General features: G+C 41.7%; 1 protein-coding gene across 1 annotated transcript in view; it reads left to right on the top strand.

Moving 5' to 3' along the window:
* The window catches only part of DNAH9 (dynein axonemal heavy chain 9), a 326432-nt gene that overhangs the window by 131560 nt on the left and 177354 nt on the right, over positions 1-17518 (top strand). The window contains exons 32-35 of the mRNA XM_070482321.1: positions 679-889; positions 10957-11084; positions 12664-12772; positions 14011-14158. Coding sequence (XP_070338422.1) covers positions 679-889; positions 10957-11084; positions 12664-12772; positions 14011-14158 — 596 coding nt within the window. The remainder of the gene's footprint in view (positions 1-678; positions 890-10956; positions 11085-12663; positions 12773-14010; positions 14159-17518) is intronic.

The following is a 17518-nucleotide window of genomic DNA, read 5'->3' as shown; positions in this document are numbered from 1 at the left end:
TCCTACAACAGGGTGACAAGGTGAGCCTGGAGGCAAGCTAGAACAAGAGTGATGAGACCTCCAATGCCATCATTGTCCCCAAGGGACTCTTTGACTTTAGCCTCATCAAACCATCAGGCCAACCACATAATACTCTGTCACACCACAGGCCTCTTTTCTGCTGTTACGTCTGCCTGGAATATCTTTCCTGTTCTTCTTCTAAGCAAACTCCTACTCATCCCTGAAGCCCCAGTTCAAATGCCTGCTCCTCTGTGAAGCCGTTCTTGTTCCCTTTGTCTTTACAAAATCAATTGTTTCCCCCCCATCTGTTCCCATAGCACTTTACGAATACCTTGACTATAGCACTTATCACCTTACTTTATAATAATTTTCAACTTGACTTGCTTCTCCATCAGACTATGAGATCGTGGAGGGCAGAAGAGTCATCTCTGGATCCCCCTCAATTGGTATACTCTCTAGCACTCAGTTGGTAACTAATAATTATACCCCTGAATGATGAATAAGTGAATAAATGGATCATGTTGCCCCTACATTTAGGACGCCATCACATCTTGAGGTGAATAACCCTTCCTCTGTTGACACCAGGTCTCACTTCAGACACCAGCTTGTCTCTCCAAAGAGCAGTTGGGATGTAGATAAGCAACAGGTTGGTCTCTCTGCTGAATTTTGTCTCCCCAGGTGGTCCAGCTGGAGGAGCTTCTGGCGGTGCGGCACTCTGTGTTCGTGGTGGGCAGTGCTGGTACCGGCAAGTCTCAGGTGCTGAGGTCCTTGCACAAGACCTATCAGGTCATGAAACGCCGCCCCGTCTGGACTGACCTCAACCCCAAAGCAGTCACAAACGATGAACTCTTTGGCATCATCAATCCAGCCACACGAGAATGGAAGGACGGTGAGCGTGGGATACCCCTAGGATGTCCCGCATTCTCAGAGCCCCTTGGGCAGGCTTGACTGTAGTGGGGTGAACTGCAGAGGAAAGAACACTGGCTTGATCTGTTTGGGATGGGAGAAGGAGGTGAAAAGAATCAAAGAAAGGAAGAAACCGATGTCAGCTTAGAAGGGAACCTCAGCCCTTCAGATGTTCTCTTTCCTTGGAGACCTCTTCCAGCTGCCCCTTGACAGAGGGCACTTGATGAGGGTAAGGCAAAGCAGGCATTCAGCCATAGTTTAGTGGTTCTGGAGCACAAATCATGGAGTCTCTACCCTGCCTGGCAGTGGGTTTAAGGCATGGGGAGGGTAGGGAAGAACACAGCTCATTCCCAAAGGAGTGATGCAGTCTAGCATTCCATGGAGGGCACCTCTGCCTGTGAGCACTGTCCCAGGAGTAGTGGAGAAGCTGCCACAGAAGACGGTGCCTGGGCCAGTCCTGGTGATGCTGAAGACATCACTCATCTCAGGAGGGCCCTAGAGCCATGGGCCCCTCTATAGCTATTCAAAGGGTCCCAAACCTGTGTTCACTAACTACAGACCTCAGAGTCACCATCAAAGATTTAAAAATCACAGGTGCAGGTTGGAAAGGGTCTCCTGTCACTAGGAGAGAGCAGAAAAGAAAATACAGAAAACTTTCTATGAGCTGATAGGACCTCGTCTAAAACTTCTGTGGCTTCTGGAATGAGGAAATCTCATCTCCCTCCTAATGTTTGAAAGGCTGATTACATCGGGGTCAAGCTGCCTGGATTCCTCTAATTTAGGGCCTTCGTCAGAGGCCTGGAACAAGGAGATCTAAGGAGCAGCCTCTCTAATTTTTATTTCACTGACAATTAATGAGGCTTAGCATCTTTTCCTTTTTATTGGTCTTAAGACTTGGCTCTTTTGTGATTTTATTTCCCCTTATTATTTTCTTAACAGTTTGTAAGAATTCTTTATATATCAAAGATGTTAACTCTTTGTTATATGCATCGCTAATGGTTTTTCCCTGTCTACCGTTTGTTATAGACACTTCATGGCACGTTTACCATGCCATGGTAAATTTTTTATCCGTATGAAATTTATTTTTCGGCTTAATATGAAGTAAGGTAGAGAATCAACTTTATTTCCTCCCAGATGGATAATTGAATGTGCCAGCGCCATTTATTATGTAAACCGTCCTTTCCCTCTGATTTAAACACCAGCTTGTCACATATACTGAGATCTGATTCTGGGTTTTCTAGTTTGTTCTATTTATCACATCCAATACTGGTGTCATTTTATTTTGCTTACAATCATTTTATAATGTATTTTAATATCTGATGGGGTAGGTCCTTCCTCAATATTCTTTTGTCATTTTCTTGGCTAGTCTCAGGCACTTCTTATTCCATATTAAATTTAATTTCACACAATATAATTAAAACTTCAAACTCTCTTGGAATTTTAATTAAAGTTTTATTAAATATATACACAAAATTTGGAGAAGTTGACAAAGGAGATATAATAATCATAAATCTGTATTCACTAAACAAGAGAGCTTCCAAGTAAATGGAATATAGCCTTTTAAAATTTTTTAGAAGAACTTGATAAAAATAGAAATATAGTGAGTTATAATAATACACCTTTTTCAAAATTAGACAGGTCCCATAGTGAGAAAAATAAGTATAGATATTAGAGGACCTGGGAAATACATCATCAACGTCAATGTAACACATGACTGTAGAACTTTGCATCTTATAAAGAGAAAATATTCCTTCTTGGCTTGTTCATGGGACGTTTCCAAAAATTAAAAATTTAGTTGGCTACAGAAGAAGCCACGATGAATTCAAAAGTATCAATTTATAGGCCACATTCTCTGATAATAATCCAATAGAATTAAAATCAAATAGTAGGAAAATGACGGAAAATAATTTTACACTTGCAAATCAAGAATTGCTCACTTAACCCCTGGATTAAGGAAAAAATTAAATTGCAACCCCTCTGGGAAGAAATATGAAGAAGAACACTTCATACAAAAACCTATGGGACACAACTGACGTCTATAAGGAAAACTCTAAACAGTCTTTATTACAGAAAGTAGGTTAGAAATAAAGGTAGTCAGTATTCATCCTTAGAAATTAGAGTAATAAACTAAACCTGAAGGAAATTGGGAAGAAGAAACTAATAAAGATAAAAGCTGAAATTAGTGGGAAGGAGCAAAAAAAAAATCATAGGAATGTTAAATAAATATAAATATTCTCCTTATAAAGACCAATAAGTCCACTGTGAGCATAATTAATGGGGAAGGGGAAGAGTAAAAATATATAAGATTAGGAATTAGAAAGAATATATGATAGTAGATATAGATAATTAAAATAGAAGAGAACATTTAATTAGATGACATATATTTGAAAAACTAGAGGAAACAGATAGTCCTCTAGCAAAACATATTAACAAAACTTAATAAGAAGTAGAAAAGGGGTAAACTAATGAAAAGGAAAATTTAAAAATCATAGGAGAACAAAAAAAGATAATTCCAAAAAATCAAAAAAGGACACCTCTCAAATAATTTTATGAAGCCAGAATAATCTTGATAACCTTTATGTAGAACCAAAAACAATACCCCAATTTCATTTATTAATATGGATTCAGAAATTCTGAATAAAATATCAGTAAATAAAATCCAACAGGGAAGATCCAAGATGGCGCCGTGAGTAGTCCTCTTTGTCTCTCCCCCTTCGAGTCTACAATTATTTGGACACTTATCGCTTGACAAAGGATATCCAGACAGCATCTCAGGACGTCTGAGATACCCACGCGACTATACATCGGAAGGCGGATGGACTTTCCTCCGGGAGGATGTGGAAATAGGTGAAAACTCTCCGACCCCGACCGAGCAGCCTAGTACCCGCAAGCAGCTTTCGTCCAACGGATGCCCCCAGAGGATCTACACACATCTAGAGCAGGAGCGAGCACACAACAGAGGAGCGACGGTGGAAACAGGTGACCAGAACCCTATCTAAACCCCCCGCAATTACTCCTAAACGCAGAGGGAAACTTTGGAGTTGCACACCTGAGCCCGCGGGGAGAGTCTCTCCCCGCCATTGGCGGGGAGACCCCGCCTGGTGTTCGCGGCGCCCGGAGGGTCCCAGAGAGAGTCGCTGAGGGTACGGAGGTCTCCCAGCTGCCGTTGCCCGCCCCGTGGGACTAGGGATTGCCGGAGATCTCGGAGAGGACCGGGGCTGGGGGAACTTTCAAAGGCCGGCTCTGCGACCCGGACGGGAAGCGCCGGAGTTCCGCCCGGGCAGCAGACAAAACTCTCTGTCTGCCATTAGCAGAGGGGCCACGCCGAGCATTCACGGCTCCGGGAGAGGCCCGGAGAGAATCCCAGAGGGCAGGGCGACCCCCAGCTGCCGTTGCCCGCCCTGTGGGACTAAGGATTGCCGGAGATCTCGGAGAGGACCGGGGCTGGGGGAACTTTCAAAGGCCGGCTCTGCGACCCGGATGGGAAGCGCCGGAGTTCCGCCCGGGCAGCAGACAAAGCTCTCTGTCTGCCATTAGCAGAGGGGCCACGCCGAGCATTCACGGCTCCGGGAGAGGCCCGGAGAGAATCCCAGAGGGCGGGGCGACCCCCAGCTGCTGTTGCCCGCCCCGTGGGACTAGGGATAGCCAGAGATCTCGGAGAGGACTGGGGCTGGGGGGAGTTCCAGAGACCCAGCTTCGTAGCCTAGGGGGAAACCCTACAGGCTCACAGCAGCCTTAGGGAAAGCCTCTGCACAGCACCAGTAGAAGGCACCCAGCCACCAGCCACAAGGCTGGAAGACCCCAGGGCAAAAGCAGCATAGCTAGGTGAGGCACAAATCAACAGCATCAAGCAATATGAAAAAATACATTAAATCTCCAGAACAGAAAGAAAGTAACAAATACACAGAAAACAATCCCAAAGAAAATGAGATATATAACCTAAATGATGATGACTTCAAAACAGCCATCATTAAAATTCTCAATGAGTTAAGAGAGAGTTCTGACCGTCAACTCAACGAGTTCAGGAGCTATGTCACAAAAGAGTTTGATACGATAAAGAAGAACCAAACAGAAATATTGGAAATGAAGAACACAATAGAGGAGATTAAGAAAAATCTAGATGCTCTGAACAGTAGGGCCGATAAAATGGAGGAAAGAATTAGCAATTTGGAAGATGGCAATATAGAATTGCTGCAGGCAGAGGAGGAGAGAGAAGCAAGACTAAAAAGAAATGAAGAAACTCTCCGAGAATTATCAGACACAATTAGGAGATGCAATGTAAGGATTATAGGTATACCAGAGGGAGAAGAGAAGGAGAAAGGGGCAGAAAGCCTATTCAAAGAAATAATGGCTGAGAACTTCCCAAATCTGGTGAGGGAGATGGATCTTCAGGTGACAGAAGCCAATAGATCTCCAAACTTTATCAATGCAAGAAGACCAACTCCACGCCATATAGTAGTGAAGCTAGCAAAAGTCAACGACAAGGAGAAAATACTAAGGACAGCCAGGCAAAAGAAACTAACCTACAAAGGAACCCCCATCAGGCTATCAGCAGATTTCTCAGCAGAAACCTTACAGGCTAGAGGGGGTGGAATGATATATTCAAAAATCTGAAGGACAAAAATCTACAGCCGAGAATTCTCTACCCAGCGAAAATATCCTTCAAATACGATGGAGAAATAAAAACTTTCACAGATAGACAAAAATTAAGGGAGTTCATTGCCACAAAACCTCCTCTTCAGGAAATCCTCAGGAAAACCGTCATTCCTGAAAAATCCAAAAAAGGAAAGGAGCTACAAAACCAAGAGCAGAGGAGATAAGTAGAAGGACAACAACAGAGAGTAGCAGCTCTACATCAGAACAGATTAAACCATGGGACGAGAAACAAAGGAAACTGAAGAAAACCGGAAAACAAGACACAAAATGGTAGTGGTAGGCCCCCACATCTCAATAATCACTCTAAATGTAAATGGATTGAACTCCCCAATCAAAAGACACAGAGTGGCAGGATGGATCAAAGAACAAGATCCAACAATATGCTGCCTCCAGGAAACACACCTCAGCCCCAAAGACAAACACAGACTCAGAGTGAAGGGATGGAGAACAATACTCCAAGCTAATAATGAACAAAAGAAAGCAGGTGTCGCTATACTAATATCAGACAAGGTAGATTTCAAAGCAAAACAGATAAAGAAAGATAAAGAGGGGCAGTATATAATGATAAAAGGGACTCTCCACCAAGAAGACATAACACTTATAAATATATACGCACCCAACACAGGAGCACCAAAATTTGTAAAGCAACTCTTAATAGAACTAAAAGAAGACATCAACAACAATACAATAATAGTAGGGGACCTCAACACACCATTAACACCAATGGACAGAACATCCAGACAGAAAATCAACAAGGAAATAATAGAATTAAATGAAAAATTAGACCGGATGGACTTAATAGATATATATAGAACACTTCATCCAAAAACAGCAGGTTACACATTCTTCTCAAGTGCACATGGAACATTCTCAAGGATTGACCATATTTTGGGAACCAAAGCAAACATCAATAAATACAAGAGAGTTGAAATAATATCAAGCATCTTTTCTGATCATAATGCTATTAAACTAGAAATCAACTACAAGAAAAAAGCAGAGAAAGGTGCAAAAATGTGGAGACTAAACAACACGCTTCTCAACAAACAATGGATCATTGAAGAAATTAAAGAAGAAATCAGATTTTATCTGGAGACTAATGAAAATGAGAACACGACATACCAAATCATTTGGGATGCAGCAAAAGCAGTCCTAAGAGGGAAATTCATCGCAATACAGGCTCACCTCACTAAACAAGAAAAAGCTCACATAAGCAACCTCAAACGACACCTAACAGAACTAGAAAAAGAAGAACAAACAAAGCCCAGAGTCAGTAGAAGGAGGGAAATAATAAAAATAAGAGCAGAAATAAACGATATTGAAACAAAAAAGACAATAGAAAGGATCAATGAAACAAAGAGTTGGTTCTTCGAAAGAATTAACAAAATTGACAAACCCCTAGCCAGACTCACCAAGAAAAGAAGAGAGAAATCGCAAATTAATAAAATTAGGAATGACAGAGGAGAAATCACAACAGATACCAATGAAATACAAGAGATCATAAGAGAATACTATGAAAAACTATATGCCAACAAATTGAACAACCTGGAAGAAATGGACAAATTCCTAGACTCCTACAATCTCCCCAAACTGAATCAGGAAGAAATGGAGAATCTGAATAGGCCAATCACAAGTAAGGAAATAGAAACGGTAATCAAAAACCTCCCCAAAAATAAGAGTCCAGGACCAGACAGCTTCTCTGGAGAATTCTACCAAACATTCAAAGAAGACTTAATACCTATTCTCCTCAAACTGTTCCAGAAAATTGAGAAAGATGGAGAACTCCCTAACACATTCTATGAAGCCAACATCACCCTGATCCCCAAACCTGACAAGGACAACACAAAGAAGGAGAACTACAGGCCGATATCACTGATGAACATAGATGCAAAAATCCTCAACAAAATTTTGGCAAACCGATTACAGCAATACATCAAAAAGATTATACACCATGATCAAGTGGGATTTATACCAGGGACACAGGGATGGTTCAACATCCGCAAGTCAATCAACGTGATACACTACATCAACAAAATGAAAAACAAAAACCACATGATCATCTCAATAGATGCAGAGAAAGCATTCGACAAGATCCAACACCCATTTATGATAAAAACTCTCAGTAAAATGGGTATAGAAGGAAAGTACCTCAACATAATAAAGGCCATATATGATAGACCCACAGCCAACATCATACTCAATGGACAAAAACTGAAAGCCATCCCTCTGAGGACAGGAACAAGACAAGGGTGCCCACTTTCACCACTCCTATTCAACATAGTACTGGAGGTGCTGGCCAGAGCAATTCGGCAGGAAAAAGAAATAAAAGGAATCCAAATAGGTAACGAAGAAGTAAAACTCTCATTGTTTGCAGACGACATGATCTTATATATAGAAAACCCCAAAGAATCCACCGAAAAACTATTAGAAATAATCAACAACTACAGCAAAGTAGCAGGGTATAAAATTAATGTGCATAAATCAGTAGCATTTCTATACACTAACAATGAACTAACAGAAAAAGAACTCAAGAACTCAATCCCATTCACAATCACAACGAAAAGAATAAAATACCTTGGGATAAACTTAACCAAGGAAGTGAAGGATCTATACAATGAAAACTACAAGACTTTCTTGAAAGAAATTGACGATGACGTAAAGAGATGGAAAGACATTCCTTGCACATGGATTGGAAGAATAAACATAGTTAAAATGTCCATACTACCTAAAGCAATATACAGATTCAATGCTATCCCAATCAGAATCCCAAGAACATTCTTCACAGATATTGAACAAAAAATCCTAAAATTCATATGGGGCAACAAAAGACCGCAAATTGCTAAAGCAATCCTGAGCAAGAAAAACAAAGCCGGCGGAATCACAATCCCCGATTTCAAAACATACTACAAAGCTACAGTGATCAAAACAGCATGGTACTGGTACAAAAACAGGTCCACAGATCAATGGAACAGAATTGAAAGCCCAGAGATAAAACCACACATCTATGGACAGCTAATCTTCGACAAAGGAGCAGAGGGCCTACAATGGAGAAAAGAAAGTCTCTTCAACAAATGGTGCTGGGAAAACTGGACAGCCACATGCAAAAGATTGAAAATTGACCAGTCTTTTTCACCACACACCAAAATAAACTCAAAATGGATCAAAGACCTAAAGATTAGGCCTGAGACAATAAGTCTTTTGGAAGAGAATATAGGCAGTACGCTCTTTGACATCAGTTTCAAAAGAATCTTTTTGGACACTGTAACTCCTCAGTTGAGGGAAACAATAGAAAAAATAAACAAATGGGACTTCATCAGACTAAAGAGCTTCTTCAAGGCAAGGGAAAACAGGATTGAAACAAAAAAACAGCTCACTAATTGGGAAAAAATATTCACAAGCCACTTATCCGACAAAGGGTTAATCTCCATAATATACAAAGAACTCACACTGCTTAACAACAAAAAAACAAACAACCCGATCAAAAAATGGGCAGAGGACATGAACAGACATTTCTCAAAAGAAGATATGAATATGGCCAATAGACACATGAAAAGATGTTCATCATCGCTAATCATCAGGGAAATGCAAATCAAAACTACACTAAGATATCACCTTACACCCGTTAGATTGGCAAAAACATCCAAAACCAAGAGTGACAAATGTTGGAGAGGTTGTGGAGAAAAAGGAACCCTCATACACTGTTGGTGGGAATGCAAACTGGTACAGCCACTATGGAAAACAGTATGGAGATTTCTCAAAAAGTTAAAAATAGAAATACCCTATGACCCAGCCATCCCATTACTGGGTATCTATCCTAAGAACCTGATATCAGAAATCTCAAGAGTCCGTTGCACCCCTATGTTCATCGCAGCATTATTTACAATAGCCAAGATGTGGAACCAGCCTACATGCCCAGAAACTGATGATTGGATAAAGAAGATGTGGTATATATACACAATGGAATACTACTCAGCCATAAAAAAAGACAAAATTGGCCCATTCACAACAATGTGGACGGACCTTGAGGGTATTATGTTAAGCGAAATAAGCCAGTCAGAGAAAGACGAACTCTATATGACTCCACTCATAGGTGGAATTTATTATATTGATAAGGAGATCTGATCGGTGGTTACCAGGGAAAAGGGGGGGTGGGGGGAGGGCACAGAGGGGGAAGTGGTGTACCCACAACATGACTAACAAAAATGTACAACTGAAATCTCACAAGGTTGTAATCTATCATAACATTAATAAAAAAAAAATGAAAAAAAAAAAATCCAACAGTGTCTCAAAAGAATAATACACTTTGACTAAGTAGAATCTACTCCAGGAATGTACAGATAGATCAATTACTTTTTAAGTATTAAAATGAAGGATTTGACAACTTTAAGTAGAAAATCACTTGCTCAATGAATAGATACTAAAAACTCAGTAGCCATTCCTAGTAAAAAAATTCAAAGTAAAATAGGAGTAGAAGAAAATCTCTTAAATATAATGAATACTCGTTACATAAAGCCAAAAGGAAAAAGAAGTCATTCTGAATGATGAGAAACTAAAGCCACCTCCATTAAAATCGGGAATAAGTCAGGGAGACCTATTATTAACATTATTAGTCAGTGTTGCTTGGTAGGGTTCTAGAAAATGCAGCAAGACAAGAAAATGGAATACATGGTATAAATTGGAGGGAAGGAGAAAAATTATTTTGCTGATTATAGAACTTTATACCTAGAAAACTTGAGACATTATTGAAAAATCACTAGAATTAACTAAAAATGGAAATACAGAAAATAAATCTCATTCACAGTAGCAATAAAAACTATGAAATGTTTAGGAATACATCCAGCCAAAGAGATGCAGTGAAAACGCTGCAAAAATTTATTAAGGAACATAAAACAATATTTGAATAAATGAAAAGACATGCCATATTATTGATGAGGAAAGCTTAGTATCATAAAAATAAATTCTATCCAAATTAAGATATAAATTCCTTTTTGTGATGCCAATTAGAATCATTCCGTGCCTTCTCTCAAAGCCTGCGTTTGACAAGATTTACCTGGGCTGCAGGGACAAAGAATGAAAACCTTAGCTAAAAGGTTTTATGTAATTCCATCGTGTCACAGTTACCTGTTGAAATGATTCACTGGGTCCCTTGTCACTTAAGAAGCTTAGTACTAACAGAGTTTGCTATTGTTGTCCTTAGAAAAAGTCAGACTGAAGCTCGGAGAGACTGGCCCCTTGGACATCGTCAGGTTTTTGGTAGAGCAGGCTACAAAGCCACTTCTGACCTGCCTTTTTTATTTATACCTCCTTCCGAGTGTGGTAGCTAACAGACAAAGGCTGCGTTAAGAGACAGAAGATTGACGGTGAAATGGAAAATAAGATATCCGTGGTTCCTTTTAGGATTGTTCTCTTCCATCATGCGGGAGCTTGCCAACATCACTCATGACGGGCCCAAGTGGATTTTACTGGATGGTGACATAGATCCAATGTGGATTGAATCTCTCAACACTGTCATGGATGATAACAAGGTATCAAGGGGGAAGGGAAATCCCTACATCATCCCTAATCGTCTATGAAACCAGTCCCCCAGCGTGGCAGGCACGTTTGGAAATCTCCACTCTACACAAGAGCTGGCCCCAAGTAAAGAATCATTACTAATGTCTTTATTTTTAAATTTTTTTCCAGCTTTATTGAGAAATAATTGACACACAACATTATGTAAGTTTAAGGTGTACAGTGTGGCAATCTGAAATACATGTATATTGTGAAATGATTACCACAATAAGGTTGGTTAACACCCATCACCTCACATAATTACCTTTTTTTATGTGTTGTGAGAACTTTTAAGGTCTACTCTGTTAGCAACTTTCACATATACAATGTGGTATTGTTAACTACAGTCACCCTGCTGTACATTAGATCCCCAGAATAACTCATCTTATAAGTAGAAGTTTGTACCCTTTGACCACCTTCACCCATTTCCTCCCCACTTCCCACTCCCCCCTCCCTGGCAACCACCAATCTGCTCTCTCTTTCTATGAGTTTAGCTTTTTTAGATTTCACATGTTGGGGAGATCTTACAATATTTTTCTGTCTCTGTCTGGCTTATTTCACTTAACATAATGCTCTCCAAGTCCATCCATAGCAGGATTTCCTTCTTTTTTATGGCGGAATAATATTCTGTTATCTAGACATACCACATTTTCTTTATCTAATCATCCATTGACAGACACTTAGGTTGTTTCCATGTCTTGGTTATAGTAAATAACGCTCCACTGAAAATGGGGGTTCAGATCTCTCTTCAAGATCCTAGTTGTATTTATTGCCTGCGTCTTTAACAGACATCTCAGATTCATCCGAACAAGCAACTTTCGCTTACTTCAATAGCACTGCATTGTTTATGCTGTTTTTAGCATAGTTTTAACTTTGTTCAGAATCTTCTGCATGTAGATTAATTTAATATTTAGAGCTGAAAGGAATCCTAAATCATGTATTCAAATCTTTTATTTTTTTCCTATTCTATAAATAAGGAAATTGAGGATCAGCAATATCCTGAGCCTGTCAGGCATCCTGAATGGTAGTGAATCTTTATCCATTGAGTGACAGTATATTATTTTTAATAAACAACGAAAACTAAATGAATGCCAATAAAATTGCTGTTAAGCTGGTAGCTGCTCCTGAACTTGTTCAGAAAGCACATCCAGATTAGAAGTTTTACGATGATTTCCACAGTTACAGGATCGTTAGAATAAATGTATGCTCTCCCAGAGGGACTGCTTTAAAAGAAACAGTAGTAATATGAAGCCTCTGCTTTTTTCCTTTAGTAATCCTATTATTCCAATATGGTCTAGTTTAGTCAAATCATTGACATCAATTGAAACTTTTTAGATAACTTGTTTGCTGATGCATTACACACACGCACAGGGATGGGGGAGGGGGAGTACAAGAGGAGGAAGAGAGGATTGGTGTAGACCATTAGAAAATACTTACAATCATAAATAAGAAAATAATCATCCATAATCCCTCGCAGCAGTAATCAAACAAATCCCCCCAGCTGGCCACGTGCCCAGCTCTGTACCACCTGGCGTCCCCCTCTGTTGTTTCCAGGTGCTGACCCTCGCGAGCAATGAGAGGATCCCTCTGAATCCCACGATGAGGCTCCTCTTTGAGATCAGCCACCTGCGCACAGCCACACCGGCAACTGTCTCCAGAGCAGGTATGGCCCAAGAAAAGAAAGCAACAGATGCCTTTAGCATTAGATAGGATGTTGCTGGCTCAGAAGGAAGCTCCAAACAGGAGTCGAACATCGATCATCCAAAACTCTGGCCTAAACTCAGCCCTAATCCACCTCTGAGGGGCTGAGCAAGTGCTCTAAGGCCAGAGCCATGTGATTTTCTTAATTCAGAAATGTTACGGTAATGGGAAGAGAAATGGCCCCTGGGCTGGACACTTCTATCCCTCTGCATAGAAGGGCCTCGAATTAGGCTGCGTGTAGGCCAGCTCTAGCCTCCATGTTAATGGAGATGACCAAGCATTGCAATTTCTCACTACATCCTGGTGGAAAATAGCAACTTTATACCTTAACTTTCTTCTGTCTCCACTGGGCAAATTGATCAGCAGAGACTAGAGGATGAACAGAATGTGTTTGTTCTCCTCCATAGTATCAGATTCTCTTTCAAGGATCTGTGCTGAGACTGGGAACACGGGCCAGGAGACTGGTCTCTCTTACTCTGTATCTGTTTCCTAGGGCTACTCTAACAAATCACCATGAACTTGGCTTTTAAAACAACAGCAATTTATTCTTTCACAGTTCCAGAAGTCAGACATCTGAAATGAAGGTGTCAGACCAGCTGTGCTCCCTCTGAAGGCTCTAGGAAAGAATCGTCCCTTCCATCTTCCAGCTTTGGTGTTCCTTGGCTTGTGGCCTGTGACTCCAATCTCTACCTCCATCTTCACATGGCCTTCTTCTCTGTGTGTCTTTCCTTTTCTGTCTCTTGTAAGGACACTTGTAAGTGCCCCACCCAGATAACCCAGGATGATCTCATCTCAAGATAGTCAACTTGATAATAAATGCGAAGCCCCTTTTTCTAAATAAGCTCGCATTCACAGGTTCCAGGGGTTAGGACGTGGACATTTTCTTTTGGGGGCCACATTTCAACCTGCTACACACTTGCATACTATGATAACTATTGCTAATCAATCACAGCTTTCTTTCCTCCTGAGCCTGGACTTGACCTTAGGATCCTTTTCAACACTGCTTTCCATCGGCTATTATCAGTCCATCACAGTGGATCCCAATAGCAAACCCATTTGCCCTCTCAGACCTCAGCCAGATCGCTCTTCTTTCTAAGTCCAGTCTTCTATATATTTTCTAAACGAGAAAATAGCTCTCTGGGGTGAAGAATATACTGACATCTATGGAAAATTCACTCAACAGTATTCTCTGTGCTCCAGGGATCCTGTACATCAACCCAGCAGACCTGGGATGGAATCCTCCGGTGAGCAGCTGGATTGACAGGAGGGAAATCCAGACAGAGAGAGCCAACTTAACCATTCTGTTTGACAAGTATCTTCCAACCTGCTTAGACACACTGAGAACCAGGTGGGCCAAGAAAGAAGGAAGGTCACAAGTTAAAGCAGCAGCTCACACCTGATGTCCCACTGATGTTCTGTCCTGTCCCCAAAGTCAGATGTCCCTAGAGCATTCCCTCTGGGCATGGCAGATGGCAGAGGGGAACACACATTAGGATGGCCATGGGATGCCTATTGTCAGTTCAGGCCAGAAGTGAGATGAATGAAGAGGAGGAAAATTTAAAGTGCCATCCATCAGTGCCACATGGGTGTTTTAGAAGGAGGCTGTGGGCTGTAATATCAGATAACAATCCTGAGATCCTTCAGTTTGCAGGCCACACAGCTGGCCCTCCTACAAATGATACACAGGCCAGATCCACAGACCTAGAGGTGAAGATGACAGCTGTCGGTGACATGTGGGGCATACTTCCTGTTCCTGGCTGTGTATGTTCATGGCCCAGATAATGTGAGATTAGGTATAATGCATCATTTGACTGTCCTGCCCCTCTGGACACCATGAGTCACTGTTCCTCTTATGGGTTTGCAAAAGTAAAAGCAACAAGTCTTGACCATTTATCACATAAACGAGATTAATCCTCTTAACCAAAAGGACACTTATTACAGCAAGAATATTATATGTGTCTGCAGAGAACGGTTCCAGTGTTTGGAATCTGCTGTTGGTTTACATTCTCTTCTTTTGCCATTGGATACATCATTCTATGAATTGGGTACCAACCTTGTAGTTTAGTCCAATTCAACCGTCAGAAGCTGGTCCTGCGAAGGCCACGTGCCGCAGAAATCCATAGTCCCTAAGGATTCAACAAGTTAGGGTCAGGATTGTGTTTCCCAGAAGTTAAGTCCATCACTAAAAGTCATCCTCACCTCCTTCTTCGTTGGTCTGTCAAGCACAAGGTGGGGAATTGCTCGCAAGTGTGGAGGCAGAGGTGAAGGGAGAACTTCCTACTGCAAGAGGGCCTGAGGTGGTCTCATTTCATGTGCCCCACCCCCACTCTATCAAAATTTACCCATGTTAAGAATGAATTTTAGCACCAGTCCCGGTGGGCTTGTGGTGAAGTTTGGCGTGCTCCACTTCAGTAGCCTGGGTTCAGTTCCCAGGCATGGACCTACACCACGCATCTGTCAGTGGCCGTGCTGTGGTGGCAGCTCACGTACAGAAAGAGGAAGAATGACAGTGGATGTTAGCTCAGGGAATCTTCCTCAGCCAAAAAGAAAAAAAAAAGACTGACTTTTATATAACAAAAACCTGAGTTGCTGCCAAGTAGTTGCCATAGTGGTGTATTTTTAGATATTTAATTAGACATTTATTAATTTGGATTTTGTAATTTTTATATTTCAAGGTCAATAATTATTTTTCAAGTTGACTAAAAGTTAGGCCATTTCCCACTCTGGGAATTTAGAACAAGAGAAGCCAAACTCTTGTCTGTTTGTGTGTGAGTGTGTGTGTGTACACATGTGTGCTCATGTTCATGCACAAGCCTTTGAGACAAGCTTTGAAGACTCTGTGTTAAGTCTGTCCAGAGACAATTCCCCCACAATCTCTGAACCCTATGGTTATCAAGGAAAAAAAAATAGTTGTCATGTGTGGTGCCTGCTCTGGGTGTTATTTCATTTAATTCTCACAACACTCCTAAGACAGCTGACAATCCTGGAGATCAGGGAGCTAAGGTTCCCCGATGCTCCCTTGGCATCAGAGCTAGCTAGTAACAAGGCACTTACTTCAAAGTCTTACTTGGATTTTATTCATCACAGCCTTGTAATGCTGGCTTTACGTGGCCCTGTTCTCATGAATCTGTGCGATGTCGACACATAGTTTTATGAACAAGCAGACATCGTAAGGGGTGATTTTTATAATTTTGCAACTTTATTTTGTTTCCCACTGCTCCTTCAAGACCATTTTATGTGGCTGTTCTCCTCCTGGCCCTGGATGAAATCTAGGTCAACGTCCATGAATTTTCTCATCATTCTTCAGTAATGAAAAGCCATTGGATCAATTCTGGTCACACAATCACACATACAAACACACGAAAATTTTTAAAAACACACAGTGAAAATTTTAATAAGCAAACTCCATTTAAAATGAAAGCTGCTCCCCCTGCCCGCACAGCTCAGGTCTGCTTCCAGCTCTCCGCCTGCACTGGGAAATGCGAGTGTCCTTGACTTCTCTTCTCACTCTACCAGTCGCCCCCGCACCAGCTGTAGCTTCTGACCCATCATGGTTGAAGGGGGACAGAGAGAAGAGCGTAAGAGGCAGGAACAGTCTTAACGACTGCAGTGAGCATGGCCTTAGTGACCCTCTAACTGTGGCAGGTTTGAAATCGGATTCTTTCTCTTTGGAAGTTTTTGTGAGTTCCTTGGACCTCTCACCATCACTGGAGATCTCCTATATGCCTTTCCTTGAATCAAGTAAATGCCTCTCCCTCAGCCAATCATGGACAACTCCTCATGCAAACCCCTCTGGGTGGCTCCCTTAGCCAGCTTTTAAAACAAGCCCACATGCTCATAGCCCACAATGGACCCCAGAAAACACTCACCCCTCCTTTGCTTTGACAAACTGAAGCACAGGCTGCCCCAGCAAGCCACCTCTCTAAACTCCCCTGTGAGGTTAGCAAGTCTCTGCAGGGTTTTCTAGCCGTGGGTCCTTTGCCAGCTCAGAGAAGTCCTATTGAAGCCCATTTCTCTGTCTTTCTAGTTGAGGCAAGCACTTGCCTTCCCTACGGGAGAGGGGGTACTCATTGAACACTAAGAGCTCTCCCCAAAATTCTGTATGCTAATTTCTAGCCCTTTCAGATCTCCTACTTTGATCCTCTATACCCTTGAGAGGACCAGAGGCCAGGGTTGCAAAACCCTTTGCAAGTCTCCCCTAGGCTGTCTGGAATCTCAGTTTGGAATTGTCAGAGTAGTCGGCCCCTGCGGTCTTGGTGCCTCATCCAGAACTGAGCCTGAGATGGTTCCATTTTACATTCTGTTACAAAGATGTGTCAGAGAAGTGAAGGAAAGCCCTTCAAGCACTCGGTTTTCTCATTACTCGTAGAAGTAATGCCTAAACTACTAGACCACTTGTGAGGATTGCAACTGGTTTATAAACAGGGGCAAACACAAAACACTAAAGAGAATGGGTTGCTGTGACACTCTGAGGCCCTGTGCTGGTAAATGACTTTTAAGGTGTCACTTGACGGTATTGCTCATCTTATAACAACAGACTGCCTCTCCGCAGCCTGTGAGCTCATCTTCCCATGGGAGATGGCAACGTGGGCAGGTGTACAGGAGGGGTTAGTGTGTGGGTACGTGGTGTACCCTGTGTCCAGTTGGTGCAATGAGAGCGCCCATGTGTGTGCATGTGTGTGTGTGCACGCACCACATGTTCTTGCTC

Source organism: Equus asinus, chromosome 13 (assembly GCF_041296235.1).
Source record: "Equus asinus isolate D_3611 breed Donkey chromosome 13, EquAss-T2T_v2, whole genome shotgun sequence".
NCBI lineage: Eukaryota > Metazoa > Chordata > Mammalia > Perissodactyla > Equidae > Equus > Equus asinus.
Note: the sequence above shows the minus strand (reverse complement) of the source record. Positions and strands in the feature narration are given on the sequence as shown.